General features: G+C 33.9%; 1 protein-coding gene and 1 long non-coding RNA gene across 3 annotated transcripts; both read right to left on the bottom strand.

Annotated features, from left to right (window-relative positions):
- Nucleotides 1–253: 253 nt before the first annotated feature.
- LOC106059302 (uncharacterized) lies at nucleotides 254–16,073 on the bottom strand. 2 transcript variants are annotated; one of them, XR_001216209.2, is made up of 5 exons: nucleotides 15,887–16,073; nucleotides 5,492–5,613; nucleotides 3,623–3,679; nucleotides 888–1,032; nucleotides 254–750 (listed from the first exon to the last, which is right to left on the bottom strand). It is a non-coding gene; the product is annotated as an uncharacterized LOC106059302 (long non-coding RNA). The 2 variants fall into 2 exon arrangements; XR_008775647.1 differs by lacking the exon at nucleotides 15,887–16,073 and adding an exon at nucleotides 7,464–7,685.
- A 1,802-nt stretch (nucleotides 16,074–17,875) lies between these two features.
- Nucleotides 17,876–22,075, bottom strand: LOC106060646 (uncharacterized). Its single transcript, XM_056016180.1, has 6 exons — nucleotides 21,901–22,075; nucleotides 21,296–21,411; nucleotides 20,801–20,924; nucleotides 18,912–20,694; nucleotides 18,564–18,701; nucleotides 17,876–17,880 (listed from the first exon to the last, which is right to left on the bottom strand). The coding sequence occupies exons 1-6, from the start codon at nucleotides 22,066–22,068 to the stop codon at nucleotides 17,876–17,878; spliced, it is 2,334 nt and encodes a 777-aa protein (XP_055872155.1). The 5' UTR covers nucleotides 22,069–22,075.
- Between the last annotated feature and the right edge of the window lie 346 nt (nucleotides 22,076–22,421).

Below are 22,421 nucleotides of genomic sequence, written 5' to 3' on the forward strand. Positions count from 1 at the left end.
AGGTCTCACCAGCCACACAAGGAGGCACAAAACCCCATTGCAAAGCCCTCAGCCCTCTGGATGACAAAAGTGGTCATCATCGAATCACGATGGATGAACTATATATATATATATATATATATATATATATATATATTCAAAAACTTAACCTTTCAATCTGAATTTTTTGTTGTGATGTTGTTTTGTTAAAAGGCTGAAGCCTAACACTTTATTAGGCTTATGAATTTAAGGATTACTTTACTTCATCTTCTAGTTCGTTTTTTTTTTTTTAAGGAAAACTCGCCATTAGAACTTAGAGTTGAGTTAAAAATAGGGAACAAAGGTTGTTTTTTTTTTTATCAATGAAAGATTAAAAAAAAGTTTCCCTTAAGTCATGATAGGTTTTCACTCATCTAGCTTTTCTTAAAATTTTCTATTAAATGGGTTTCCAAGAAAACACTATTAGAGTAGGTCCAATATTACGCCAGCATCATTATATCCAACATTAAAGACAACTTAAATATTGCCTGATATACAAGTCAATGTGTGTGAACTTAAACAAGCTAAAACTCTATCCTCTGTGAGGGAACTTGAACAGGATTTGAACTCTATCCTCTGAGAGTGAACTTGAACAGGATTTGAACTCTATCCTCTGTAATTGAACTTGAACAGGATTTGAACTCTATCCTCTGTAATTGAACTTGAACAGGATTTGAACTCTATCCTCTGTGTATATGGACTTGACATAATTTGAACTCCTCCAGAGGTTAACTTGAAATAGAAAAGTGATAAACACAAATGACAGTTAAAAAAAAAAAAAAATTGATTTCTGAATCAATAAAATCCAATGTAAAATGTATTCTATATGGAAAAGCTTTCTTTGTTAAAATATGATGACACGTTATTACCTCTCTATTAGCTTTTGAACTTGGAGACTTCTATCTGAATTGGTTCCGGGCAATATATATCAATACCATAATGATTCAAAGTTTTTTTATCATCCAATATCTTATGTTGGTAGGTCCAAACTTGTTCTGTTGCTTTCATCTGAAACTGTATAAAACTAAGATGTAAAGAGATGAATTGAGCACAATTTGGAATTCAACACTTTAATTTTTATTAAATATATCTATAACTGATTCAAAGCAATGTCATTTTCTTTAAAACACTTGACTTACAGGCATAATATCCATTTATTCTTTCCCTTACTTAGCTTAAAAGATTATTGTCTACAGCAGTGTTTCCCAAACTTTTTCTTTAAAGGAACACTTTTCACATTCTGAGTATTTAGCGGAACACTTTGCTAATTTCTTTTAGAGAGATTAATTCTTTGGCCTACTAGTTAATTATTCCAGTATTTTGAGGAAAACCTATTAGGGCCTCACAAAACCACAGTTTGGGAAACACTGTTCTTAAGATACAAAAATAATAATACACGTAATAATCAGGGTTTCTGCACCAAAGTCAATATGAAATTCCAGGAGAAATTTTAAAATTCCAGGACATAAAATTTGCGACAAAATATTATATAACAATAGTCAAAGTTGATGTAATTTAGGTTTAATAATTAAATTAAATTACCATACTCATGGTATGCGAAATTTCTGTCATCACTTTTCAGAGTTTAAAAAATTCACAAGCTGACTAAAGAAAGTATCCAGTCTATCAGAGGTGACACTAAATAACTGGAAGGCAGCAGAACTTGAGGTTAAAATGGAATTGTACCATTGTGTAAATTCAGATTTAATGCTATCAGTCATCTGCACTGATATGGCCAAGCAGATGCAAGATGCTCAAAATGGCATATAAATCATTTAAGGAAGTATCAAAATCTTGCAAAGGGTATTTGGGCTTTTTACATCTTAAACTCTGGAGAATAGCATTCTTCAAAGGAGATTTTTCAACAAGTTTGAGAACTGTTGTCAGCAGAAACTTTCTGCTTTCCATCTAGAAATTTAAAACATTCCTAGTGCTGGCTGTAGTTTTAAATTAGAAGATTTTTGGTGTCTGTCAAAACTACAATAAGCAGTGCTGAAACAGAAGTACATTCTTTCAAAACAGCTGGAGTCATAAATCTTTGCTAAATGACTGAAGCATGCTAAAGAGGTCTTGGGATAAGCATTACAGGGCAACCAACAAAAGAGTATCTGATGGTTTTTTTTTTTTAGAAAAGGTTGCTTTCAATTTTGGCAAACAGCCTTTGAGGTGCTCAAAAGACTTCTTTGCAGTAATTTAAGACTGTATGAATTTGTTGGGTTACTGGCTTAGCTTTCAGCATAGGACAAGTGACAGTCACTGTGACAGTGGCAGCCCTTTTGACAAATACAGCAGCAATCTGATTTAACACTCTAGCTTGTGCTTGTTGGATTTCAGATGTGATTTAAGTGCTGCTTCACCAATGTTTGAAATTATAATTTAGTGTAGGCTGGGTGTTTCCTCAGGCTTTTTTTTTTTAAATATGCCCCTTCCTAATCCACCTTAGGCAGACCCTACTTCCACTACAGCCCAACATAACCAACACTGAACAAATGAAGAAAACAGCTCACTTTTTTCCATGGCACAGTCTACAAAAGAGCTCACAGCTCAGCAGCAATAAAGCTGGCTAGTAGAAGAAGGAGAAGAAGATATTATAATTTTTTTTTTTTTTAAATGACAACAAAAAGTTTTAGTGACGATTGCTGAAGCCAAGATTAGTAGATTTAGAAATCTATATAGATCTGCATCTTTTTCAGGCCACAGACTGGCACAGTGCATTAAACTTAAATGACTTAAACAATGTTTAAAATGTCTCGTATAGGCATTTTAAGACAAATTAGGTTATAGAATAGTGAATAGATCTAGATCTCAATCTAGTATTCAAGAACAGTCCAATATAAGACTAGATTCTAGATCTAGCTTAGATAAGATTGAAAACAGTGCCACACTATATTTAGGACACAGATCTAAATCTAGGTCACTAGACTAGATCTATTTATTAAATTGCCAGTGCACAGAAGTAACATGATCTGATAATGTAGTCTGATGAAACTATAAGGGCACTAAATAAAACAGGAAAATTAAGTCTATAAAGATACATAACGTAGTTTCAATTTGGAGGAAAATCAATGTGTTCATTGAAAAATCGATCCGATAACAATACTTTATATAGATTAGATCTATCTATTGTTGAGGAACAGTAAACACATTCTGTGCAGACTTGGAAATGCTAATTTCGAATTTATTTCCACCCGTGATGGCCCATTTGCTGCAATGGTGCTGAATAATTTTTTTAATGCTGTTTTTTTTTTTGACCAGAAAAATTCAAGGACATTCAAGGAGATATTTTAAAACTCCAGGAGATTTCCAGGACTTTTTGAGTTTTTTTTTAATTCCAGGAGATTCCAAGACATCCTGGAATTTCAGAAACCCTGAATAATAGTACACTTTCATATTATATACCAATAAATATTTTCAATTGCTTCCCCCCCCCCCCCACCTCCCCCCAATAACTACTCAAATGAAAACTCAAACTTCCGTAAAATTTAGGCAACCTAAATATAATCAAGTTTTGTTTAGGATTATAGTTTTATTTTATTTTTTTGGCCTAAAGTGGCTAATCTTGACATAACTTTTTTTCTTAAATATTAACCAAAAAAATACTCACAAAATTCTGTAGGTCATATTTCAGTCCACCTATCTCTACTGTTGAAACACAATCTGCCTTTTAGAAATAGAAATAAAATTTGTTAAAAAAATGTTCTGTAATTAATAAGATGATTTAGCATTGTTAGAAAAATATTTTTTTTTGTAATACCAGTAGGCCTATAACATTTTTAATTTCTTGTTTGACTTAACTTTAAATAATATGTGTCTATGCTGTCATAAAATTGTCATTTTTGTTTATCAAGATTTAATCTTAAATTTACTAAACAGCTAAAAATAATTTAGGTAAAATAATAATTTAATCAAGTTATTCAATAACTTTATTCGAGAATATTCACAAATGTATTGGTAGGTCATGTATATGTAAGCAGCAAAAATGGTTAAGAGGCAGTCTCATGCTTGATGTTGACTTTATTTCCAGGGATTTGTTATTGTGTATTTTATCTGGGAATATTGTTTGTGTTGATTCAGTTCATGATTGCAATTTGGATAATTAAAATAATCACTTCTTCAAAAGCTTGCAAAACTCTGATTCCCCTTATATTAAAAACCTCAGAACAGCACTTATAAAGCTCAACAACAACAGCAAAAAAACTGTTATTCAATGGATACCAGCTCACATACAACTAGCAGGAAATGAGAAGGATGACACACTCGCCAAGAGTGGGAGAACAAACTCACAAGTAAACTCTGCACTCTATCCAGAAGAAATGAAGAAATTAATTGTACATAAAATAAATGAGAAATGGACGAGTTCTCATCCAAATCACAAGAAAGATGACGCTTACTATAAGCTATCCCGACAAGACCAACGTCTAATCTTTCAACTCAGGACCGGACACAACAGAATGCGACAACACATGTTCCGGAAGCTCAAAATTGGAACCAGTGAAATCTGCCCATGTGGAGTATCACCAGAAAATGCCGACCACGTCCTCCAAAACTGCTCTCTCTACCAAGAGGCCCGTATAAGACATTGGCCCCAAATCACCCCAATAGAAAGAAAACTATATGGAGAGCTCCCTGATTTGGAAACCACTGCGCAGTTCATCTCATGTATTGGTCTAGTCATATGAACACTCCAACATAACAATGAGAACGATGAAGAAGAAAACTTCTTCAAAGAGGATTTCCATTGTTTCTTCATCAATTCATATATCCCAGGATATGTTTCTCTAATCTCTCTTGTCAGGTGGCACAATGTAAATTACAGATGTTATCTTAAATGACCTATCAAATGCATTAGTCCAGGAACAAAAGTAAGATTATTTGCAGACAATCGCATAATATATAGAATAACAACAAACAAAACAAGATACTGAGATTTTTACACAAAGAATTAGAAGAATTACAAAAAAACGGGAATCAAGTTGGAGTATGTTTTTCTGCCCAGAAAAAAAATGCCAGTTATTGATAGAAACTCTAAAACTAAACCCAACTTAACAAATAAAACTACTTATTTTAGTCATGGTAAACCAGGTTCACAGACTAAAAACTCAAAATATCTAAGTGTAATAAATTTAGCGACACTTCAGGAAGAATCAAAAGTAAAGAAGCAATAACACATAAAAAATTGAACCATAATTTACAAACCGAAAAAAACAAAAAACTTAGTAAGACACAAAGATATAGGCACATTTCTTATTCCATAATTAGGATTAATTTGTACAAAGGCTCCTTTTTCCTAGTGCCATTAGAAAATGGAATAGTTATGTTCTCTTTTGAAGTAACATCTATACCTAAAAGATAAGTTCTATAATATTAAATGGAGAGGTAACCAGACAAAAATAAACTATTTTATTATTTCAGAAATGTATTTTTATAAATGTAATTTATTTTATATTAGGCCATATAGCAATATATATATTACCAAATGCTCAGTATTAAGTTCCTGTATAACAAAGACAATTTTGATGCAAGGCTCAGCCTCAGCTTCTTCTGGGTGAGGTACTTTGCTGGACATTTTAGTTACCACATCACAGAAATTCTATTCTGGAAGGGAAAAAAAAATTCATATTAAAAAATCATTTTTTAAATATAATATTTATATTATTAATCTTGTTAGGAGTTGTTGATATAATCCTTAGAGTGCCTCCTTATGTGATAGATAAGGGTTGGATAGTTCAAATGAATGGGAAACAGCACTCACAACTCTTATACCAGTACATAAAAAGAGGTCCAAACTACAAATGGGCTAAGTAGTCAAAACATTTTTATGCTTGAAACCTTCTATATATTCTGTTCATGTCCATTGCTAAAATGCTTGGAAAAATACGTAAAAGAAATTTTGATTGACTTCTTCTTCCTTGTTGAAGTGTTCAGATGACTTGACCAATATACAAGATGAACTATGCAGTGCTTTCCAAATCAGGCAGCTATCCAATAAGTTATTTTTCTATTGCGGTGTTTTGGGGTCAGTGTCTTGTTGGGGCCTTTTGACAAAGAAAACAGTTTTGAAGGACATGGTCAGCATTCTCTGGTTACACTCCACAAGGGCAGATTTAGCTAGTTCCGATTTTTAGCTTCTAGAGCATATATGTTGTCTCATTCTGTTGTGTCCAGTTCAGAGGTGAAAGATTAGACATTGGTCATGTCGGGATAGCTTATAACAGGTGTCATCTTTCTTGTAATCTGGATGAGAACTTGTCCATTTCTCATTTATTCTTTTCATTATTAGTTTCTTCATTTCTTCTAGAGTGCAATGTTCACTTGTTTATTTGTTCTTCCACACTTAGCAAGTGTGTCAGTCTTCTCATTTCCTTCAATGTGTGTTGATATCTATTGAATAACAGTTGCTTTTTTTTTGCTTTTGATGTTGAGCTTTATAAGAGATATCCTGAGTGGTTTCACCTACGAGGAATTAGTTTTTCAAGCTTTGGAGGACTGATTTTGTATCAGTTAGGAAAGCAATCTGACTGTGCGAGGTGCTTGGATGATTTGATAGCATGGTTGCTGCTAATTCTAGTGATTGATTGACTAACAATGTGGATATATTGGATCCTTAACTGACCATATTTTGAAATCATAAGAATATAGAATATAATAGTATGATAGATCTATATAACATGAGGATTTCAAATATCCATCAAACTTTAACTAATCCCTTTTTTCAGGGCAGATACTCAGAGGCATTTAGAATTTAATGAGGACTGTGACAGTGAGGCTGACTATCATGTTTGATTTTTAACTCGACAAACAAGGAGATAAATGACAAATTTAAAAAACAAAAAGCAATGGTCAAGAACCGACAAGGACAGTTCCTTGATAATCCTTATTGCTCTGTTGGTAAAGATACCAATGAGATTTTCTAGTGAACTAGAAGACACTTCTTGATTAGAACATAATGTTTATAACAAATGAATAAGTTAACATTTGACTCTAGAGTAAAAACATTAGTAAAATTACACATTTCTTTTTATTTGGTAATACTATATAGTAGTTTATTTAATTCAGACATTACATGAATTCGGACATTCACTGTTTTTGTGGTCATTAAATAATTATTTTAATATTTATTATAAAACTAGGGCACTGTATAATGTGCTTGTTCATTTTCCAATGATTCTGACCCAATTTCCTTCCATTTAGCTGTCTTTTTATGTAATAAAAACGAATTTCTAATTTGTTAGTCAGGTTGTTGTTTTTTCCTATGTTACCCGGATGACTTTACCTCTTCCTAGGGTTAAGACTATATTTTTTGATTGGCTAAGTCTATACTAATGAGCCCGGCAATATTTATTATGTTTTTGGAGCTGATTTGTTTGATTTATAAGCCAAGTTGTTTGATTCCATACAAAAAAAAAAAGTAATAGGGTGTCCGAATTAAATTACGATTTTCTTACCTTTTCGGACAGCCAGTTTTGGACATCAATGTTAATGATCTTATATCATATATATGTTCGTTTGTTGTTGTTTTTTTTATAGAGAATAAATGGGCAAATGTTTGGAGTGAGCTTGGTACATTTAATGAAGTTAAATGCTTAGATCTAGACCTACTAGATAGATCTAGATTTATATAGAGAGAATATTATATAGAGGATTCAGTTTAGCAAGAATGGCTATCCTAACCTGTACTATACTACAAAAGATCATCTGTATTAGAAATTTATTAAATTATTAAACAAAAAACACAAACATTCAACACACATCTTATCATGCAAACATAAAATAAGTCTAAAAGTCAGTATAGAAGTCAGTATCCAAGTGACCTAATTTAGGTAGAATTTAAGTGTGTTCATATTTTTATTTTTTGTGTTCATATTTATGCATAATTAGAAAACATCTTAATGATTTAATGTGAGGTGCTATGCCTGGGGATCTCAAAATTTAGTTAATTTTAATATAGAATTAAAATCTGAGTTTTTTTATGCCTAAATATAGAGACTGTCTGAAATAAATTATGGCAATTATGGTGTCCGGAATCAAAATCAAATAATGTGAGTCAAGTTTGTCCGAATTAAAAATTAAATGAAAACACACGGCTTCACAGCCTCTTTGACTTTAAATATAATAACAAATTTAGGTTAGGGTTAGGGTTACAAATAATACTTGAAATATAAGTAGTCAACCTTACTAAAGAAGATTTTGATACTTCCTTTTCTTTTCAAGATCTAATATATCTATGTCGAACCATTGTCAAATAACGCGCTGTCAAAGACTAAACAGTCAAACTTTCAAATTTCGGCCTATCAGTATAGCCGGCTATAGTATAGGCTATACTAATTATAATTATACTATAAAATACTGAATAATGAATACTCATAATTAATACTCATACTCACTCATACTGGCTATGCTATACTCTATACTAATACTAATAGAGATAGTATAACTTAGTTACTTAGTATAACAGTATAGTTATAGACTATGTTTAAACTTTAGGTACGTGTCTAGAAACGCTAAATCAGGTTTCTCTTATATTTTAAGAATATGCAGAAAAAAATGCGGTAATCCTGTAGATCAGCGCCCCGCGTCATTTTCACGACATTCTTTGTTGTCAAGGCTTGATCAGCAACTAAGCTAGATTTTTTTTTTTGGCAGGGGGAGGGGGGAAGGCGTGTCATTTTGCAAGCTGCCAACTACAAATAAACATTTCTTTTACAAATCTAACTACTATTTTTTTTTAATAAGAAAACGATTTTATTTTATGCCAAATCTAAAAAAAAACAAAAAAAAAAACATTTTTATAAATTATTGTAAATATATATTTTTGTTTTTGTATTTTTATTTCAAATGCACATTGTTTGTTTAGAGTTTTGATCTAGATCTATGTCAAATATATATATATATTTATAGGCCTATATATTATATATAACGCTTTTTGCTCTTATGCTGTGAATGTTTTAGATCTATGTCCAGATTTATTAGATACCTCACCAGTATAAATAATTATTATGTCTTACGTTTTTCTTTAGGCTCTGTTACTCATTTTTTCCAGAATTTTTTTTTTCAGAAATTAAAAACTTAAAATAGTAATAAAATACTGTGATCAAATTACAGCCATTGATAAATATAAGATATAGAGATGTCAATGTTAGTAGAATTTTACCATGACAAAATTTAAGGAGACTTTAAGGATAGAATGTATGGTCTAGCTGTATGTGTGATATATATACATATATATTAATATATATATACATTACACACATATACACATTTATATATTCAGTTTGTCCTGCCCTGTTTGATGCATTGTAAAACATACACAAAACTATGCATTTTTCAAATAAATTATTGGTACTTGATTGTGGAAATAATAAATATCTTGCCAACATCCCAGCCAGAACAGAGAACAGTTTTTTTTTCCAAAGATTTATTTTAAACATCTCAAATATGTCGCTATTCCATATTTTTTAAAATAAGAAACATTCTTTTAGAGATGCCTTCATAATATTCTCTATATTGAAAATGTATATTTTTAGTACCTATATGTATCTTATATATGGTCATGGTGTGCATTTGTGCGAATTATATTCACTAGATTCTAGTGATTTAGCGTAAATCAAGACATTAAATATAGAGAGAGCATTAAAGTGACTAAAATTCAAAGAGTTTTCAGGTAAGGTGCGACTTATCTTCACTACATCTTAGATCTAAAGGTAGACACTATGACTGTCACTAGGAAGATCTACGGACTGTCCACTGCTACAAGTAGGCCTAGATTTTAGGTGAGGGCAATTTTTAGGAGGATTTTATGAGACTGTCACTTTTCATTTTTTAGGGACACTACGAACCGTGGTGCTGTAAATGCAGGGGACCAAAAGAAGTTCCTCTATACTGTCCATACTGGCGTTCGCAGAGGACATCGCTGTTTGAAGTGCGGTCTTGCCACCGTATGTCCATGATAGAGCGCAAGCATCTTTGGTGGAAGCGCTCAAGAAGTCTTAGATGTTTCCTGTATAGTGTCCATGTCTCAGAGCCATACAGAAGGGTTGACAGAACCACCGCCTCGTAGACACTGATTTTTGTAGGCAGGCGGAGCGATCTGTTCCGCCAAACTCTCGCATGAAGGCGTCCAAAAGCGCTACTGGCCCTGGCCAGACGGTTATCAACTTCCCTTGAAAGTAAGGCGTCATTTGACACTATACTACTTAGATATGTGAAGTGGTCTACCGCATTAAGGGGCTGTCCGTTTACGGTGATCCTTGGGGCTGAGTATATTTTATTGGGTGACTTCTGGAACATGACTTCTGTTTTCCCGAGGTTTATAGATAGACCGAAAGAGGCGGCAGCGTATGCAAGTTCGTTTACCGCGTTCTGGAGGTCATGTTCATTGTGAGCTAGCAGGGCGCAGTTATCGGCATAGAGTAGCTCCGTTATGACCATTTCCTTTGTTTTTGTATGGGATAGTAGACGTCGAAGATTGAACACATTGCCGTCAGAACGAAACCGGATATAGATGCCTTCGTGCAATCGCTGCCTCATATGACCCAGCATTACGCCAAAGAAGATAGCGAATAGAGTAGGAGCAAGTACACAACCCTGCTTCACGCCATTTTCTATTGGGAAGTGATCAGAAAGGGCACCTTATGGCCTCTTTGTCCCACGTGAAGCTGCTTGAGAATGGATAGGAACGTAGATGGGCATCCCAGCCTGGCTAAAATCCTCCACAAACCATCGCGACTGACTGTGTTGAAGCCTTGGTGAGGTCCACAAAGGCAGCGTATAGGTTTAAGTTTTGCTCTTTGCATTTTTCTTGTAATTGTCGCAGAACAAATATCATGTTAGATGTACCTCTGCCGGCTCTGAAACCACATTGGCTAACAGATAAGACCTCGTCCACTAAAGAGTGGGTTAGTCGGTCGAGCAACTTAGTATGAAGTCATTAATGATGAAAATTATTACAATAATTACAATAATTTATATAGCGCTGTCACATCCGATATTTAATGAAAGGAGATTTATATTTTCAATAATGGGTCATGGTATATTCCTATACAAATGGCATTTTTGAGAATGTACCAGGAGGAAGCAAGAGCTTTTCACATTAAGTAAGTGCCTCTCTAACCGTTCTACTTTCTCTTATCTTTTAATGGAATGGGTGGCCTGAGTCAGCCAGGACAACAAATGATTTAGCATATTTTAAGTCACAAATCAACGTACATGACTAGAATGACAGATGAAATGTGTAAGACGTAACAATTTTATTTTTTAAAGAAACGTCTGTAATCTATAAGTAATTCAAAAAAGCTTCTAACTCATTAGGCTGCTATTGTATTGTTTATAGTTTTCAGACTACATACATGTATAAATAGAATACATTATGTAATCCTACGAATGCATACATCCAGTTTTTGATGCGTTATCAAACTTTATATATTTTGTAGAGAATTAGGCTTACACCTATAATATAACAGATGGGCGTAACCGGGAGGGGAGGGTCTTCAAACCATCACTTGCCTCAGACCTCATTGTCTGAAAGGGAAATTTTACTTACTGCCCCAGTGCAGCAAACTTAAGCAAACTACAGTCACCAAATTTTATGAGCGTAGCCAAAAGGGGTTTTGTGGTTTCCCTCCCCCCTCGAATACAAAAACTAAAGCATTTTACCATTTTCTACTAGTCGCTGGACTTCATTGAACAGCAGATTTGGTTTTTGAATTTTTTAGCGAAAGAGTAGCAGGCTAATTGCACTGTATATACCTCAGAATATGCATTTACTACCTAGCTGCCCTTAGGCGGTGTGTACTGTCTTTCCACTAATTATAGTAAGAGAGTATTCTAGGCTAGAAAAAAAAAGATTGAAAGAATGAAAGATCAGAATATAATGAAGATTAATTACATATACACACACACTAATAGGCCTATATATATAATTGCGGAGTGGCGTAAAAATCCCCCTCCCCCCACCGAAAATATATGACATGCCATTTGTGGGCCGGTTTATAAGGTAATGCCCGGGCCGATTTTGATACCCAGTCCGCCCCTGATCTAAAGCCAGTTCTTGTTTTGGTGGATTATAAACATTGATGCACTTGAAGCGTCTATTATTTTTCCTAATTTCTAACACCAAAGTGTCTGTCCTCCCCTGACTCAAGTCTGTGGACACTTTTTTGGCGACCAGAGCATTAGCCACCAATGTAACCAGGCCTCGGCAATCTCCTCAGGAGCAGCGGAAAACAGAGTACCCGGGTATTGAGACACTTCTTTTTTTACCTATCAGACAACATCCACACACTCTTTGTGGAGCAGGTTAGTTATTTCAAGTGTCTTTGGAATAAGTCCTCGGACGTTACATTGAAGGACTTTGAAAGTTTTAGCATCAGATTTGGAAATTTGGGGATCATGTTGCTTTATCTTTCCACCTAAATTAGTGTGGGGGGTACTTACTTTCCCAGTATGAGGTGTTGGTGTTGGGTAAATTTTTTCTGAGACTTTTGTTTTTTTAATTGTAGTGCTTGTTTGGGGGAAAAAGGATGTTATCAGGGTTTGTGTGTTGGGAAGAACGGTAGCTCTTTTTTCACAACGTGGCCCGTTCTCCATATGTACCAACGTTGCGAGGCGATTAGTAGCACATTTTTTCGATGCCAGGCCTAATGCCCTTTACCTGGCCAGCGGAGCCTGTTAGGGTCTGCTCAGACCCGCTTTTCTTTGTAATTTTAGTCGACATTGGTATGGGTTCCTCCAGGGGGAGGAGATTTGGGTTGCTCCTTAGAGCGAGCAGTGAAAAACAGTCCAGACATGAACATTGAACTATGAATCGATCGAAAGATCAGTTAATTCGACCACTCGCTCGTATGGGCTGGGTTTAATCCACGAAAGTGGAGTGAGGCAGGAGACCTTTTTTTTAAAGCCACCAGTTTAGGGCCCGCAAATTTTGATGGCTTGACCCTCTACTAGTCTCTAGGGCGGCGGCTGATCAGTTCAGCATTAGCTAAAGCCCCGACAGACACAAATCCCTACACCAGACGAGCGTGCAATCAGGATAGATAGAATTACGGGAGGCTAGTTCAGTCCCCGTTTAGGTCTCGATAAGAGCAAGTAGTACCAGGAGTGTAATAGCGTAGTTGTGATGGAGTGAGAATCGGTTATTAGTTTCGTTTATGGTCGCACTAGTTTCTTTGTTATTCCTGTCGATTCGGGAGACTGTTGAACAGCCCACCAACCAACTAACCACATCCAAGCATCAAACAAATTAACCAACCAATCATCCTGCCATCCTTCCACAACTTACCAACTACCAACACCATCAAACCAACTAATAAGCCATTCATTCAGCCAACCAAACAACATTATCAAACAAACAACTGCCAACCAACCATCCACAGCAAACTTACAACATTCAACCATAAAACACCCTAACACAACCAACCCAAGCCAACCAACCACTGCTAATCCACAGCAAACCACCGACAACCAACAACCTACCAACACCATCCAACCAACCACAACCAAGCAATAAAAAAAACAATATCCCACCATCAAATAGCCTAATAGAACCATCCATCCAACCACAACAACCAATAAAAAAACCCACAACCAACCATCAATCAAATCAACCAGCAAACCATCCATCCAACCTACCAACACCATCCAACCAACCAGTCATGCACAAAAACCATCCATCCTACCTACCAACACCATCAAACCATCCAACCAACCACAACCAACTATCCACATCAAATCAACAACATCCAAACATCAAACCATCAAACACCCTAACATAACCATCAAACCAACCAAAACCAACCAACCATTGACAACCAACCATCCACAGTAAACCAACACTATCCAACCATCAAATAGCCTAACGGAACCATCCAATCAACCAACCACAGCAAACCAAAAACATCCAACCATCAAACACCCTAACACAACCATCCAACAAACCATAACCAAACAATGTCAACCAACCATCCACAGCAAACAAACAATATCCAACCATCAAATACTGTAACAGAACCATCCAGCCAACCACAACCAACCAACCACTGCTAACCAACCAAAACAACAAACCACAACCAAACATCAATCAAATCAACCAACAAACCGTCCATACGACCAACAAACCTACCAAAACCAACCAACCACAACCAACCAACATACCTAACAACACCATCAAACCATCTAACCAACCATAACCAACCAACCATTATCAACCAAGTATCCACAGCAAAACAACAATATCCAACCAACAAACCTGCCATCATCATCAAACCAACCAACCAACCATAAACAACCAACCATTGTCAACCAGCCATCCACAGCAAACCAACAATATCCAACCAACCAAACAACCAACACCATCAAACCAACCACAACTGACCAACCAACACCATCAAACCATCCAACCATACACTGCCAACCAAACAACCAACACCATCAAACCATCCAATCATCCATCAGCAAACCTACAATATCCAACCAACCAACAAATGTAAGAACACCATCAAACCAACCACAACCAACCAACCAACCTACCAACACCATGACATCATTCAACCAACCACTGCCAACCAACCCCATCAAACCATCAAACCAACAATATCCAACCAACCAACAAATGCCATTAAACCAACCACAACCAACACCATCAAACCATCTAACCAACCACAACCAACCAACCACTGCCAACCAACCCCATCAAACCATCCAACCAACAATAACCAACCAACCATCCACAGCAAACCAACAATATCCAACCAACCTACCAACCCCATCAAACCATCCAACCAACAATATCCAATCAACAAACAAACCTACTAATACCATCAAACCAACCACAACCATCCAACCAACACCATCAAACCATACAACCAACCACAAGCAACTAACCTACCAACCCCATCAAACCATCCAACCAACAATAACCAACCAACCACCCACAGCAAACCAACAATATCCAACGAACCTACCAATATCATCAAACCAACCACAACTAACCTAGCAACACCGTCAAACCATCCAACCAACCAACCACTTCCAATCAACCAAAAAACAACAACCCACTAACAACCATTAAACCATCCATCCAACCAACCAAAACCACATAAAATCAACATCCAACCATCAGACACCTTAACACAACCTTCCAGCCAACCATCTATCCATTCAACCATAACCAAAAAAACATTGTCAACCAACAAAAAAATCACAACCATCAATCGAATCAACCAACAAACTATCCATCCAATCAACCTACCAACACCATCCAACCACTGCCAACCAAAAAACCACAGCAAAATAATAACATGCAACCATCAAACATCCTAACACAACAATCCATCCAACCAACCACAGCAAACCTACAACATCCAAACATCAAACACCCTAACACAACCATGCAACCAACCATCAATCCAAGCAAATAACCAACCACAAACATCCATCCACCCATCTATCCATCATTAAAATTTAACTTAGTTTCTATAATTAATTACTATATTTATCTTTAGTACACTTGCAACAGCCTTCAGTAAACAAAATGTGAAAAAAAAAAGATCCTTAAAATACTACAAGTTGGCAACACCACTGTACATTACCAACAAACAAAATGGCGGTGTGCAGATCATATTAAAAGTCGCTAACGTACTTTATTCATGTCATTCAAAATGTAAAGGTTCTTTTTTTTAATCCAAATTTATTAAAAACACTAATTACATGTATTAAATGAATTAAATTTTATCCTGGCTAATTATCGGCATTTTATGAACGCGGGACGCTGATATACAGGATTACCAAAAATGCAGATTACAAATATGTAATTTGATTTCCTCGGAGATAGATCTAAATAGTTTTTAAAATATAATTTTTTAAGTTTTATTACCATATTTTCATTATTTTGTCATTGGAAATACGCCATATTTTAAGACTAGACTATCTCCCTTGAATTACTTGCCAACATTTTTCTGTTAGTGTTTTGTCTTTCTTTCTAGCAGCTATTAGATCTAATATTAAAATTCATTTAAAATGATAGCATAAGAACAAAAAACTCTCTTTAAAAAAGTTATTGAAAAAATGAAGAAACAACTTCATCAATTTATTATTAACATTTTTTAGACCTTCATTTCAGTAAATAGACTTAAAAATACATAAGTTGACAGCATAAGAACAGAAATCTCTTTTTAAAAAGTTATTGAAAATAGAAGAACATGGTGGTAAGTAAAGTATCTGGGCATCTAGATCTAAACTAGATCTAACCGATCTGGGCTAATTGAATGTGGCAACAAGATAAAAATCAACTAGATCTGGATAACAACAGTGAAGGTGAATCAGAATCGGAAACATATTGTCAAATTGAATTTCACATTGCAAAAGAAAACTTGACTGTAATCCACAAGGTCAGTCAGTTGAGTCAGAGTAGACCCACAGTGGCACAGTCACACTGCCAGGTGTGAGAGCCACAGCCAGTTTATCTATATTGAGTCAATATTGACTATATATTGACTCAAATTTACTTATTAAGTTAATTAAGTATTACTAGATCTAGATCTAGTAATCTAGTATTAGATCTAGATTCTAGATCTATATAATTATATAATATACTAAGGCGGACCCTATTCCCAACCAGTTGTGAATAGGCTTCAACCCTATTCCCAACTGGATGGATGGGTCAAATAAGGTCAAAACCATATTCACAGTCAACAGGGTCAAATTAGGTCAAAACCTTATTCCCAGTCGACAGTGTTTAGGTCAAATCCTATTCAGTTAAATTTTTTTTTTTTTAAGTGATTGATTTTAAATAAGATAATCGAAAATAGCTATAAAATTGGTTTGATATTGATAAATCTTTACAATTTATTAAACTATTATTTTTTCCCTAATGTTATTAAAGGAACAATGTATACTTTATAGGTTATTTTATTATAGAATTGTTAGGTCACATTGTTGTTAAATCTTTGAGCTGAATATTTGCAATAGCTATAAAATAAATAAAATATATTAATTCACTGTTTTTATTTCATTCCTGGTCACATTATCTCCAATTAAATATATTTTTTGACTTGGCTTTGACTTTAAGTACTCAATTCAACATATTTTTTTATAGGCCTATATACTGCTTCTTGATATTTTTGACATGTGTTTTCAATGTTTTCTCTCCCATCTTCATTATAAAGTTTAGTGCATTGAGGATGGCTATAATAAAAAAAGAGGAGCTATCAAAACAAGGCAGAGAAAAAAATATAATTGGGGTGAGGGTGGGTTTAAAATTTGTTGCAAAGCAATAACATGTGTAGCTGTGAGGAGAAATGTAACCATATGTGTAAACACATAGTAAAATGCTAGCTATATTGTAAAGCTTAGAGTTTTTTCATTTATGTTGATTCTATTCAATGTAGGGAGGGGATATCAAGCTTTATTGTTCTCACTAAGGTGAAATAGGGGAGGCAGGTGGGTAGGATATACCTACACAGGATGTTATAATCTAAGGCTAAGTTGTGGCGGAAGTAGTGGATATCTTTGAGAGATAGTACCACAATAAGAATCAATGGATCATGTTCTATACCTATGATCATTATCCAACCAATCTTAGCACCATTTCAATAAATAAATATTTCTCTCTCATTTGATGTCAGTAATATACTTGTATGATTTCTTGGTTTGAAATATTATACAATAGAAAACATACACATTACTTTGTTAATTTACATTTTTCTATGTCATTTATGTGTTTTTTTTATATCAATAAATTATAATGCTTAAAATTTTCTCTTACAGCCCCTCCACCCACCAAAAAAAAAAAGACATGTTCAGTTTTAGTAACCACCCTACAAGCAAAATCAAGCATCATCTGTGGTTAAGCCTAATAATAGTATCATTCTGTAATAATGTAGAGAATTTAAGACACTTAAAAAGTGCATCCCTTAATTCTCCTACATGAATAGCACAACAAAATCAACAAAGACTTTTTTGTTTTTTTGGTCATATGTATGACATAATTTATTAAAGCAAGTAATAGAAGAAATTTTATGTTCGACTATCACTGCTAGAAATATATAACATATAATAATACATAACATTTTCAGTCAGTATATAAGTAGACATGTAAACAATGTAATATGCATCAAAATGAATTGATAAATAAAACTGGTAAAATAATAGAAAAAATATGATAAGTAATCTACACAATTAAGATGCCAGTACAAAATTACATTTAATTGTTACAGCTAAAAATATATTACACATATACTCAGCTAAACAATATCAAAGTCAATATTTAATATATAAACTTATGTAAGCAATTTAATATGTATTTGATAAAAAAAAGTGCATTATAACAAATATATGGTGAGTAAATAGCACATTATTGAATGGTAGTATTACTGATACAATAGTACATTTATATATTAAAGGTAGAATTATGTTACACTTTTAATGCTCAAGATAGGTCTTATGAAGTGAAAGTTAAATTAACAAATAGACTTAAATGTTAATATGTATTAAAACACTTCTGATATTTTAATTGCAAAATTTACAAATAAATGAATCTACAGAAATATTACTTGATAAACAGAACTCATGAAACCACCTATCACACACCATACAACCAATCCAGTTCATCAACTTCCCATCTATACAATTCTCTTTTGAAACCTCTTCCAGTCCACATTCAGCACATTCATCACCATTACGTTTGTTTTCTAAACATTCAACATGGTTATCAACAAAATCATTCACATCATTTGCACTGGAACATTTAACATTACCTACCACTTCTTTTTCAGTACTGCTAACAATTTTAAGTTTTTTACTAACCGAGCTGTAAGGGAAACCTAGTCTTTTTTTCTTTGTGAAGTGTTGTTTATTATTAGGTCTTCCTTTAGTTTTTACTTTTTTCAACATTACATTACTAAATGTATCAGTTGTAACTTTAGATGAGTCAACAATATCACTACCAGACAGATTGTTTTCACTATTATGAACCACAAAGGGTTGAGCACGATTAATTAGAACAAACTCTTCACCAACACACTCACCATTCAAACTAACATTTGTTTCAGCCAAGGCCTGAGAAGTTGAGGCAATTGGAAGAAACTCTGCATCAACACACCCACCATTCAAACTAATGTTTGTTTCAGCTAAGGCCTCAGACACATTAGTAATAACAAATTCCTTATTGGCCCTGATATGATAAATAAATGTCTTTAACTGTTCAAGCTTTACTAAAAAATGTTGTTCCCCCATATTCTGATACAGACAGTTTAGTTCATTTGTCAGGTCCTTAACAATTTTAAATCGCCCTTCTGCTGTCTTTGCACTAATGGTTGGATAAATTACATTAGTTGAGATAGATGATATGTCCTCAAATTCTTCATCCCTAAATGATTTATTTTGGAAATGGCACCCATCAGGAAGAAAAACCATTTCTAAAGAAAGTTTATGTCTCAAAGAAAGAATATGTCTGCAAGGCAATAAAAATTTAGTGAAGAAAATACAATTGCAAGAATCCATGCTAACCACATATGAATTGGTATCATTAGAATTACAAGTATTAGAAATAGAAAAAAATGATGTGTCAGTATCATTTTGAACTATGTTGTAGTTACATCTTTTAAATAAAGAAATCTTATGGCCCACTAACTCTGCTCCAAATGGTGTTAATATATTCTTGTACAAAGTAAGCAAATGTGTGTCTGGTAGTGTAGAATAATGTTTAGTTATTTTGTGAATGTGGTGTTGTGCTGATTTTATTTTAGATAGATCTGAATCAAACAAAAGTAGCTTAGTTACACATACTGAGAGTGTTGTGTGGCTATCTAGGTGCTTTTTTATCCTTGAATGATAGGATTCTACATGATTTGTAGTTGTGATATGTAGAGATGCAACATCTGTATTTCTACATGCTGCCCACATGTCAGAAATTGACCACCAATTATTTTGAAAGTAGCTTTCAACACTGGGACATGCTGAAATGATGTCAACTTTTAACAACTCAAATGCTTCTTCACTTAATGTATAAGATTGTTCTTTAAATAGATCAAAAATTTTATTGGATAATTCCTTTGAGACATTTGTATTTAAATACTTTTTTACTGCTGTCATTGTGTGAAATGAACATAGGCGAATTAAAGATTGAGGAAAACATTGTTTGATAGCACCTATTTCACTAAAATCTTTATCTACAAAAAAAATTTGAGGCTCCACACACACATCATGTAATACACTCAAACATTCAGCCAAAATTTCAACACTCTCATTCCTTACAAAAGCATGCAACACAGGTACACCATTACCATTGGCATCAATACACATAACATTCAACAATGGAAATAAATACTCATTGACTTTATAAGTGCAATCTATTATCAATATGGTTTTGTTGGCTTTAAGTGAACCTATCATTTCCTTGGTCATGTATGCCAAATACAAAAATTCATTTTCTGGTGTCACACCATACTTCACCATTCCACCACCAACCTTTATACTATTTAGAATTTTCTCTACTCCTTCACTGTCAGTGCAGGGGTCTTTCAGTTTTCTCCTGTAGTTTTCCACATCCTTTCCAAGAACACATTTGTTCTGTTTCTGCGAGATGATTTGTCGCAATTCTGACTGCGGTATTTTGGTGCCAACCATCAGATCCATGGTTTCATCTGGCTTTATTCTTCTATTTTCAGGATACACAAGTGCAGTCTGAAAATAATAAATTGTATATATATAGCTATTGGAAATTGATATTGACAGTTGAAAATTCATGAGAGATAATTGTTAGGAGTAAATATGCTTTTTAATAACTTACCAAATGATCTGTGGGGTGATTCTCATGTGACAATATTGCCTTTGTGATGACAAACTGGTAGCCAATAACATCTGAATGCCTTATCACAGCACGTATCACTGCACCACAATCATGTTTCCATGACCTACAAAAAAAAATATAATAACAATATTATACATATTTTTTTTTCATCACTCTACTCTGTTATTATTTTGATTTGAGAGATGGGAGAAAGGGGGGAGGGGTGTTTCAATAATACAATTGCACTGAATACTATTATAAAACTGGCTACTGTATCTTTAGTATCAACTATTGCATTGTAAATAAAAGTAAATTACCCCTTTCAGACTTTGGGATCTAATAAGGCAGATGTTGTAAAGGGCATCTATTTCTATGGCCGATGGTTAACTAGGGTGGACAGCACTTCACTCAACACTTGGCCACTATACCCCAACTACACATCTTCTGTAATACCACAATATTTTTTCCATTGTTAAGAAATATTGAAATAAATACCTTTGATTCGGCCGGATGCCTTTACTCGATGTTGGTTTTGTGGCTCTCCCTTGTTTGCATACTAATTTTAGCCACTCATACTGTATGGATTCTTTTGCTGGATGTCCATTGATAAGCTAAAAAAAATAATAAAATTTAGCACTTATAAATTGTGTGTAGGGAAAATTCATTCTCTTTTTTTAAGTGTAATTAAATTTAACAGCTGTAAACGGAAAAAAATATATAACATTCTAAACTTAACTTCTTTGTGTATAAAGAAATTAATAAAACTTTCTTTTTAATAAATGGAGAAAGTTTAAAATAAATCTCTCTCTATTTATTTCCAACTAGGACTACGTTATTTTCATTCAAAATTACAAGCTACTTTACATGTAATTATTATTTATTATTTTATCTATATCTTATAATAATACAGAACGGACATTACTTTAAAAAAAGAAACAAAAACGTACTACACTAGTAACACTAACCAGCACAAAATAAAATAAATGAAAAGAAATAAAAAGCTAAGCTTAAATGAAATAAATAAGAATCTAACGATCTATTATAGTATTACAGTCTATATTATACTATATTGAATTGTAAAAGTAAAATCAACAACATACCTTTTTAGAACCACTAGTAACAAACAAAACATGCTGTTCCTCTTCATGCTTCTTGATAAATTCCTTGAATTCAGTAAAATTTGTGAATGATTTTCCTTCCATGTTTTTTTTTAAATAAATGATAGTGAAAGTGACCAGAGGATAATTGATTATTATATAAAATGCCATGGTCACGTTTACGCTAGCCTTATATATAGCATCACTTCCGGTCAACAGGGGGGATTGGCAGGAAGTCTATACTGGGGATAGACCGGAAGTCAACTGACTGTAAATAGGGTTTGACCTTATTTGACCCATCCATCCGGTTGGGAATAGGGTTGAAGCCTATTCCCAACTGGTTGGGGATAGGCACTTCGATATACTAATGTAATATAAATCTAGACCTAGAACTATAACTAGAGTGACTAGATCTATAATCTATAACTCTAGATTTCTAGATCTAGAATCTAGATATATAATATAGAATGAAGACTAGAATTCATATGACTTTACACGTTTAAGAATAGTAGGCCTCTTAGTAC

The sequence above is a fragment of the Biomphalaria glabrata genome, chromosome 17, assembly GCF_947242115.1.
Source record: "Biomphalaria glabrata chromosome 17, xgBioGlab47.1, whole genome shotgun sequence".
Classification (NCBI taxonomy): Eukaryota; Metazoa; Mollusca; class Gastropoda; family Planorbidae; genus Biomphalaria; species Biomphalaria glabrata.

Bases quoted from the DNA above. Each gene is read 5' to 3' on its own strand.
- LOC106060646 (XM_056016180.1), bottom strand. From the start codon at position 22,068: ATGGCATTTTATATAATAATCAATTATCCTCTGGTCACTTTCACTATC. The intron at 20,925-21,295 runs GTATTTATTTCA...TTTTTTTTGTAG, and splicing joins GGCATCCGGCCGAATCAAAG to GTCATGGAAACATGATTGTG. The intron at 20,695-20,800 runs GTAAGTTATTAA...TATTATTTTCAG, and splicing joins ATCACCCCACAGATCATTTG to ACTGCACTTGTGTATCCTGA.